General features: G+C 33.6%; 1 protein-coding gene across 1 annotated transcript in view; it reads left to right on the top strand.

Moving 5' to 3' along the window:
• LOC105159035 (protein SABRE) overlaps positions 980–10556 on the top strand; it is a 45528-nt gene continuing 35951 nt past the window's right edge. Inside the window, exons 1-5 of the mRNA XM_011075966.2 lie at positions 980–1308; positions 4137–4248; positions 5761–6033; positions 7785–8032; positions 9926–10145. Coding sequence (XP_011074268.1) covers positions 1238–1308; positions 4137–4248; positions 5761–6033; positions 7785–8032; positions 9926–10145 — 924 coding nt within the window. The 5' untranslated portion in view covers positions 980–1237. The remainder of the gene's footprint in view (positions 1309–4136; positions 4249–5760; positions 6034–7784; positions 8033–9925; positions 10146–10556) is intronic.

Genomic DNA, 10556 nt, shown 5'->3' with positions numbered 1-10556 from the left:
TATTTTAAGACAAAAAAATTGTGTCATCTCAGTCGGTAGGTCCATCTATACAATTATATTTTAAAGTAAAAGTAGTTGCCGTTTAATTTATGCCCAATTCTTCAACATTCTAATCGACATATTATTTTTTCTTATTTATATTCTAATTTTAGATTTTAAAAAATATTTTTGCTATATATATTTTAATTTAATATTTATTTATTCAAGTGTTTTTTTATTTGAAAAGTTGAAGAAGTAATTTATTAAATTCAAAACTATATTTAAATATCATTGATCAACTTGTTATTATTTAAATAATTTCTGAATGGTAAATTTTTTAATTAAAACAGTTATATCTTTTCAAATTTATGAGGGAGGGACAAAATTGTAAATTGAAATGGGAAGTGAATGACTAAAATAATTTACTTTGTAAAAATGAAAAGTGAAGGAAATAATTTGAAGCGAGTTGGAAATGAAAAAATTATATTTTTGGTCCCACACAATAAAGAATGCTGCATTTTTTTACAAAGTTTACGAACTTAGCACAATTAATCTCATTGGTTAAAAAATTACAGCATTTGGGATAAAAAAGTGCTACAGTTTTTAATGTTATGAGATTAAATGTGTCAGGATTTTTATCATATGGAACTAAAAATGTTACATTTTTTCATCTATATAACCAAATATAAAATAAATTACAAGATAAAAAGTGCAATATCTTCTATTACGTGGGATCAAATGCGTAATTTTTTTAAATTAAAAAATAAAAAATATTTTAAAGTTGAAATAGAATATGAATTTTAGCCGTAGTGAGGAAAAACCAAAAATTGGAACCAAGGAATAGTTGATCTGCCTTTAACCCCGCACGGCAAATCCACAAAGACGTGTCATTAACCCGCACAATTAAGCACACATCACGGATCGAATCCCCTTCGCACTCCACTCCTTCCCCATTACTCTACTATATATATATATAGATATATTAATAGATATATGAATTTATTTTATTTATTTGATCTCTCTCCTACAATTACTCCCTCTCTGCTCTCTCTGACTATTTCTCTCTCTCTCTCTCTAAAATATTCTTCCAGAAAATTGAAAGCTTGATCCTTCAGCTACTGCTTATGTAATTGCTTATTCGAATTAATGAAGAGAATACATTGATTCAATTGGTAGACGGAGGAACACATGCACCGCTAATGCGTTCAGGTGGTAGACTGGAAATTGGGGAGGATTGGCAAGCGGATTTGGTTGAGAAATGGGGGCTTCTCCGGCCAAGTTCTTGTTCGGATTCCTATTTGTCTCCATCGTACTATGGATTATATTCATGTAAGTCATACAATAGAAATTCTTATTAAGCGTTTCTCTGAATAGTCGCTTGGAGTATGTGTGATGTGCGTGATCACGTTTAGAGCTATCATGCTTATGAATTCAAATGCCTAGATTTGGTTTCCTCTGTAAAGATGTGATATGCAGTTGCACTCAGATGATGTCTTTTGCTGTCCTGCTGTTTGGGAAAGTGAGGAAAATGGGAATGCCAAACCAATGGTTAATCATCACTAATCAGTTATATTGTTCATTCATGTGTTTTTTGGGTTGTAAATAGTAGTTTTTATTTTACATTAGTGCTGGTATACCTGCAGTTATTTATTTTTCTATTTTTCAGGTTTGTTCCTAGTATTAAGATAGGGTTCATTTTGTGACAAGTACTCATACAATGAGAGAACGCATTAGATTTATATTGTGTTTGTACTATTAGTGTGTCTTGCAACCTTTAACCAAACTATTCTCTGTGTGTCACTACTTTCTATAATTTACTGGGAACAAGTTGAGCTGCTATGAAAGTATATTTTGGTTTTAAGTGGAATTTATAAATTACAGGAAGGAAACTATTGAAGCTCCTTCAAACAGTATCTTCATTGACCCTGAATGTTGAGAAATGCATCATGGAACTAAAAATGATGGCTATTTCAGAAATATAACTAACTTTATTTTAAGTAATTCATTTAGTCACCTGAAGTTGGAAATCCATTAAAAACTAACAATGTAAATTAGAGTGATAAGCTAGAGTCATGAGGAATATTTCACTTCACTTATGCATACTCTTTTACAACAGGGATGGTAGTTGGCTTTACTGGTTTCATTTTTTGGAGTTTGGTAAATACTATTCGGAGGTGAGTTTTGAATAAATGAATTGGGGATTGTGAAGTGTCTCAGGTTTTGTTTTGTGGGAAAATATGTTGTATTATAGATGCCTTTTGGAAGTCTTGGTCCAATTAGGGGTGTCACATCATGCTTTAGTATGCTTGGTTATGTTTTGGAAAATGGGTTATGGTTCTGAGAAACAATAACAACAGTGTTTCTTCTGATAGACGAAAGTGGCCAATTGAATTGCTAACAATTGCACTAACCTGTATATAAAGAAGGAAAAGTAGCTTATGCATGCACCATTTAACCTAATAAACGTCTGAAGCTTCCCTTTCCTGTTTATTTCTTCCATTGCATGTTATTTGGCATAAGAAACTTCCAGATGACGTTCAAACATATCATCTTTAAACTGGACAGCTGAAAACCAATGCCATTTGTGCCCTGCAGTTAACATGACTCTCATAAATGAGCTTGCTTGTGTATACACTATACACTTTTGACCACCTGGAAAAATTGTCTTTTGGTGCTCAACTAGGTAATAAGGAATTTGAATGTGAAAATTTTGACGGTCTTAGGCATTGAGTCTTCATACGATCACCGAATATTGAAGGTGTATTAAACGACAGAGTGCTAAACAACCTAAAAATTTTATGACATGAGAACCGGCAATGAGGGATTGCAATAGATATGTCAGCTAGATTAATATCAAACTCAGTAGGAGATGCAAAAGTTGCTCAATCAAAGAGTATGCAATATCTGTTCTTGGTGGCTACCTTTTCTTTTCTTCTTTTTGGTGATGGCACTTTATGAGAAATGTAAATGAATTTGATGACGTCAGAGCATAACATCTATATTGACTCCATTGTGACTACCAAGCTGAAAGGTCCAAGATTAATATTTCTTCAATCCAGAGGGACCTTTTATTGTAAAATTTATAAGGTTTTACAGTAATTCACTTATTTCAGAACCTTTAGAAGCCCAATTCTCCAGATCAATAACCTAAATCCAAGAGGGGAACCTTTGATTGATAAAGAGTCTTGGCCAAGCTTTATGTTATGAAATTGTTCATACAAAAAAATTTAACTTGAAACTAAAACTTTGTCATTTTTTTACCACTGTCCTTTAATTGTTGATAGATGTTAAAACTCTTGTCCCTCAGACCTAATTTGATTACTGTCACAGCAACTGCCAACTCCATAGTCTAAGTCCCATCCATTACAGTCGTAGCCAATGGCAATCCAACTCTTCAAATTTTATCGACCCAAAACAAAGTTATCTTCAACATTTGGGCAACCCTGTAAGAAGTGCAGATCATCAGAAGTAACATAAATTTCTGACTGCCTTTTTCTTCAATGGGCCCTAGTAGTGAAGAAAATGGAATATATGTGGAGCAATGTTAATGGAATTATTTGTAAATTTTTATCCTTCTGCCACTTGTTGAATCATATTTTTATTTTAATTTTTTTTGAATTCCATGTTTTTATCTGATTTGCTTCATTTGTCATGCTTAAAAATTGTCTGTTGAGAGCTGACTGTAAGAATAGTTCTTTTCATAGAGCTATGAGCATATCTTTCCATTTATTTCACAATTGTCCTTAGGAACTTGTTTAAATGCTGGTTGAATTTCCAAATATAACTAAAAGTTTCAAAAGACTTTGAGTATTTAAATTGAGCCGATTTACAATCATCCTGTCAAAGGGCTGAAATTGGGAGAAACTGTTGGTGGTATTAGCTATTACTTATATATTAATCCATCTTTATACAAAACCAAATAGTGAAGTGAAATCCCTTGGCTGTCAGCTTGCTAATTATTTGAATTTCTTCCTTTGCCTATGGATCATCTCCCTTTTTGTCTATAGTGCATGCTTCATGTATAAAGATAATGACTTTTTTTTTCTTTCCTCTATGTGCATGGGCATGAAGCCCATTGTATCACATTGTTGTTAAATTGGGCATCAGTTAAAGGCTCACTTATAGTTATGTAACTAATCACGATGCATTTGTTTCAGGTTTGCTTCCAGGTTACTGGCACGGATCCTTAGTCGAGTTATGGGGGCATCAGTTGGATTTCGAGTTGGTGGATGGAAATGCTTGAGAGACATTGTTGTGAAGTTCAATAAGGTTTTCATCACTTAAGTAGTTAATATATTTCTTAGAGAATAATATAACTGCGTTGTAAAGCATGCTAGTCTCACTGTTTAAGTGCATGAAGTATTTATTTTGGACTTTTGATACTTGGACAGGATGCTGTAATGGATATATCATAAAAATATGGGATTACATTTCTTTTCCTAGTGATATGTTTAAGATATTTAGACTGTTTGATGTGCACATCACATAACTTGAGTAATTCATCTGGAATTGTTTAAATTACTTAAGAAGCGATGTTGTTGATGAAAAAGATCAAAGCATAATATTTTGCTGTGTCGACCTATCTAATTTAAACCAGTTTTATTATATTAAATTGGCTTAATGGGATAGCTATTGAATATGCTGCCTATGCACAGATGAATTATGCTACGGATAAGCTTGTTAATATTTTGCAACAGTTTCAAGAATCTGAGATTATACTCTTAATTTATGATGACGAAATTTTGAATTCAGATTATAGACAAAATAATGTGGGTTCTATCAGAGTTGTTATATTGTTTCCTTTTCTTCTCTTGTGTTCTCTTTTTTCTTTTTTGTCTTTTTTGTTTGTTTCTTTTGGTTCTGTTTTCACATCAATCAGTTGTCACTTCAAATATTTTTGTTCTATAGAAAATTTAATAAAGATACATTGAGGAATTTCTCAATTACTATTTTTAGGGTTCTAACAGCTAATTGAATTGCTTTATATTCTCTTGAACAAGAAAACAAGAATAAATCTATAAAATCTTAATCTGGTAAATTTCCACAAAAGTTGGTTGATCCTTTTTTCCATTAGATAACTTATGAGGTAACAAATATTGCACTTATGTAGAGAGAAGTGGAATACTTCATGGACCCATTTAGTTCTAAATACTCTCGTGCCTACTTATTTGTGGAACAAATAGGTTTACAACATATATTTCTGAAAAAAATGGTGAATATTTTTTGCCTCAAACCAGGAACGCATAATTTTGGAATTAACTGGACTTGCGAAGATCCTTTTTCATGCATGCATAGGGATTATATCTAACATCATGTATAGCCTACTTTCTGTTCTAATCTGTGGATCAACTTTTTTCTTGTATTTGTTCCCAGAGAGTTGCAAAAATTGCCATGACTTATCTCTGACAACATCCACTAGGATGGGGGCTGAAGATAGATGTATAGTAAACTTTTTTGCTTATTAAATCATGGATGGATTGTGATTTTTTTCAGCTGAAAACTGAATGGGGCACAGTAGGGCCACTTTATAGTTCGATACCCTCTAAGCTAAAATTATCAGAGTGGTTCATTTAGTTTATGAATAAAGTGACCTAATGTCTCTTACTGCCCCTTCATAAAGAGCAAGGAATTAAGAAAGCTGTTGCTAGTCCTTTCACCCCTAGATAAAAAGTACACTAATAAAACACCAGTTGCAATTTTAGATTTCAAAAACCATATTCCGCTGGAGCAATTTATCATGGAAAGTTTATTTTGCATATTTGGTGGGTCTGATTATTGCAGGGTGCTATTGAATCCATATCTGTTGGTGAAATCAGACTAAGTCTACGCCAGTCCTTGGTTAAGCTTGGGGTCGGCTTCATTTCCAGGGATCCAAAATTGCAGGTGGTAATATGCGACTTAGAAGTTGTAATCAGGTCTTCGCAGAAAAGCACTCAGAAAAGCACTCAGAAAACCAAATCAAAAAAATCCCGCAGCTCAGGTAGAGGGAAGTGGATGGTTTTGGCTAACATGGCAAGGTTTTTGTCAATCTCTTTGACTGATCTTGTGTTAAAGGTAAGAAGAGCCTCATTCGCATTTATGCTTTTGCTTGGTGTTCCTTTTTTATGCTGCTAAGGTTTTGCTTTTCAAGTGCTTATGCACAAAAATGTGAAAGGAATTACTGCTTTCCTTTTATTCTTTCTAACCATGAACAGATTATTAGAGATGAAAATTAGAAGTAGGGGAAAGATGATAATGTAACTATTAGTTGTACTTAAAACAAACTTCTATACATCATTTTCGGTTATATTTGGAAAGAAGGTACCCGCATCAAACTTTCCGATCTTGCATTTGAATCGGTTCGTTCTCTTTTTCACTATACAAATAGTACAAGACAGGCTGTACTCTAGCTTTGAGTGTTGGTGGCTCGCTCTGCCATTTATATATTTAAGTGGTATAATACAAATGTGCTACTAATGGGATAGTGAAGATCTAGACCAGCACTTTTATAAGGAAACAATATTCATGATATCAGGACAGCCACATTCATTTTAGGGTAAATTACATCCACACTCCATGAGGATTGGTCTAATTACAAATACATCCCTATGACATAGAAAATTATAATTCCTCCCTTAAGTATGTAAACGTTATTAACTCAATAGGAAAAGTGCAAAAGTACTTTAATATCCTCTCTCTTTTCCCATAGAAAACAAAAATATTAGAAAAAAATTGGTGAAATGACCAAAATATCCAAAATAGATAATAATATCTGACAATTATTTTGTTTTCTTTTTCCATCTCTCTGTACCATCTCCCTCATGTTGCCATATTTTTGCCTCTTCGTCTCCCATGATCTTCATTTTAAATATTAAAGTTGTGCGATACTAGTGAAGTGATGAAATTTGGTCTAAAGGGTATTTTAGTCCGAAATTGTCAAATTACAGTCAAAGGGTATTTTTGGAATATTATATATAAAATTGTCCAGAACCCATGAAATGGAGTTACATATAGATGGAACAAACTCAAGAAGGTTATTGTAATTTTAATGTAACAGGAATGTATATCTAATTAGGTCAAATCTTCTTAGGGGTGTGGATGCAATTTACCCTTCATTTTAATTAAAATTGTAGTAGAAAACTGTTTTCTGTCAATGAAAATGGTTTGAAATGAACATTTCTTAGGGAAGAGTATGATGGAAGTTACATCTACTAAAAAAGGAAAGTAAAAGTATTGACATCTCCAGTAGCACACAATTAATATTTTGTCCATAATGACCCAACAAAAGCTCAAGCGTGCTTTGTGTTCCTATTATAGAAAAGATGGAGTTTATGGAAGGATTCTAGAAAGAAGATAAATGTTAAGCATCTGACTTGATTAGATCTTGGACAATTTAGTATAATAGAAAACACAGTGAAATTTAGATCCAGAACAGTTTAAATACAGTTAAAGTAGGCAGAATGCCTTTTTTCCCTTTAACACACTGCCTGCAATATGGCCAAAGCCTTTAATACTAATAAGATAGGTATCAATAAGATGCATAATATTCTTGATATCTGCCATGTAAAGATCGTGTACTTTGTTGATCAAGTTTTTAGGAAATTAGAGGTTTTATTTTGGATGTACGTAATACTTTTCATGATATGGCCTCAAGGCAAAAGTTTCCAGTATTATATAACATGCTTATACGGTTGGAATCTCATTTACTTTCTGGTTGTTACTGATTAGGGCCTCTAGTAGTACTCAGGACATCCATTAACATGTGTATTAAATACTCTATATTTGTCTATAACTTGTAAAATAATATTAGATACTTGACACTGCAGACGCCAAAGGCTACTTTGGATATTAAAGAACTGAGAGTAGACATATCGAAAGATGGTGGACCTGAGGCGGCCTTGTTTGTAAAGCTGCTGCTTTTTCCTATTAATGTTCACCTAGGTGAATCACGAGTGACATCTGATCAGTCAGTAACCTCTGGTGGATCTCTCTCTGCTAACCAGTTGAACGGTGGGGCTTGTGCTCCTTTCAGCTGTGAAGAATTCTCTCTCTTGTGTGAGCTTGGTCATAATAGGTTGGTCTTATTTCTTGACTGCTTTCCATGATCTTGCCAGAAGTTGTCGGGTGAAAACGATTCAACATGTGAGCAGTATGTTTGTTCTGGTTAATTGTCACTTAGGAGAACACTATTAAAAAGAATATTATCTCTTTATTTGGGGAATTTATGGTTAACAATAACAGATATCAATTGCAACTGGCAAATATACACAGTACCTTTACTGTCTTTTCTTTGGCATCTTCTTTTGTTTCTATCCTGCTCCCTTGAACAATAGACAAAAAACAAACTGATCTAGGTGGTGGTAACCATACAAAATGGTAATAATGAAATCCATTTCTTTCATCTCTCTCTCTCGTGATCTCGAAGGGACAACAATGATAATGAAAACGCGTTTCTTTCATCTCTCTTGGAATTGTATTACAGGTGAGTTTCCTTAGTTTTATTAGGTTATTTGCACGATTTTTTAAGGAATTGAAATTGACAAGGCTGCTCATTACTTTCTCTCATGTTTGTTTCTTGCTCCCTTTCTCTTCTCACCCCTGCACTTTTGTGTTGCTCAGGGATGTTAGTGCAGGAATATATATATTTTTTTCTCTCTCCTACTCCATTTGATTACACACTAGAAATGAACTGCACAGAAGTCGTGATCTCCTATTCATTTATAGAAATGACAGTGCACTACAATCATAGACCTGTCTTGAGAAAGTGGAATTCAGATGTCTTTCTGGATATTTTCCTGTAACCATAAAAAGGAACTTCATATAGGAATTCCATTTTTGCATTGTGTATTTTAGGGCTGAGCCTACATTCATCTCTCGTTTATTCCTTGGAAGACTTATTTTCTGAATATGAGTAATATCAATGCTCTCCAGAACATGGCATGACTACAAATGCTTCACATCGTGCTGGTAGATGATGCACAAGAATTTAACTGGGTAAAGCAATTGATCAGCATAGAAATAAGAGATGAATGAAAGCAACAACAATTAGAAAGTATAAGGGGAATTTTCTTTTGTCTTTTACCTTATCGTTCTGAACATCTAGAGTAATATGCTATTCCGCTGTGGAAGTACATCTTCTTCTCTCATTAGTCTCTCTCTGCTGATTAGACAAAGCCTATAGGTCTATAGACTTACAAAATTCATGTCCACAAAAAAATGTGAAGAAAGGAACACTGGAATGGGAGATTCAGCCACAGCCTAAAAACATTTGTTTCTATGGGAGTTTAGTTCCACAATTACATCATGGTTCCCTGTTTGTTCAAATGTAGCTTGAATACTGCAGCATTTTGAAGGTAGTATAGCATCATGTGTTTCGCATATTAGGTAAGCTCTATGTTTTTTGTACTTCCTTAGAGGAATCAACACATATTTTACTTCAAGTCGGTAATTTAGTTTTATTCTTCACAAGACCGCGCAAATAAATTATTTAGATTATATCTGTGCCATAATAGGCATACCCAAAAAGGGAAGAAACTATTAGAAAGTAATGACTTCATCTCATTACCCTTCCGCATATATCTTAGAGATATAAACTACTCTCTAGAATCTGGATTAGAATAATTTTCTGCCAAAAGATATCATGCGCCTAACCCTCCACATTTCTTTTAAGTTTGCTTCACCATGTTCCACAGATGCCATGATGAGTGTGATGCACACAGTTCAAGTTTTCAAGTTTTATTGCTTTTCTTGAAACATTAGGTACCTGCTTTTTGTGTGAATAGACATTGCTTATTGACAATAGAAGATATTATTCTTTTTCCATAAAAAATTCTGCTTCTCCAAGTACGGTTAGATAGAACGCAAAATGTCTTGCTTTAGAACAAAATGTGTAACTAATAAATGAAATAAAGAAGAGACGGGCTTGTGATTCTGATATTTCAACTGTGTATTATTACTGTTGCTGCAGGGAAGCTGGTATAGTCATTAGGAATTTGGATGTTACATTCGGGGAAGTCCACGTAAACTTAAATGAGGATTTGTTGCTTAAGAAAAAGGGTTTGTCCGAAACCTCATCTGACCATTCCTCAGTTGTACCAGCACACAAGGAATCTGGGTCTGCTGAAAAACCACAAGGAAAACAAAAGTTGGCTGCGTTATCCAAATTCACTTCCATTTTCCCAGAAAAGGTAGATTTGATTAACTGCTTTAACAGCGCTTTTCTATTCATTGCCCCTTTCCTGGTAATGTCTTATAAGGTTCATACTAAGTTGTCTGGTAAGTTTCTTTTATTTTTCTGGTATATTGTTGGATTAATTGTCCTGATATCGAGGATGGTGATATTATTCAGCTTTAGGCTTAAGATGAGCTAAAACATGTACCATGTTACTTACATTATATTATTGTAAGAGGATAGTGTTTGGTGTACAATAGTACGATAGTTTCAAGTAAATTTGCTTTCCAATGAGTTTGAACTGAAGTAAACTGAAGAGAAAGAAGATAAACATGAAAAATACCATGAAATCTGACTGTATGTAACTAGAGCACGCAAATACAAGAACTGGAATGATTGATTAGTGAATGATGTTAGTTCTAAAAGA

Source organism: Sesamum indicum, linkage group LG3, assembly GCF_000512975.1.
Source record: "Sesamum indicum cultivar Zhongzhi No. 13 linkage group LG3, S_indicum_v1.0, whole genome shotgun sequence".
Classification (NCBI taxonomy): domain Eukaryota; kingdom Viridiplantae; phylum Streptophyta; class Magnoliopsida; order Lamiales; family Pedaliaceae; genus Sesamum; species Sesamum indicum.
Note: the sequence above shows the minus strand (reverse complement) of the source record. Positions and strands in the feature narration are given on the sequence as shown.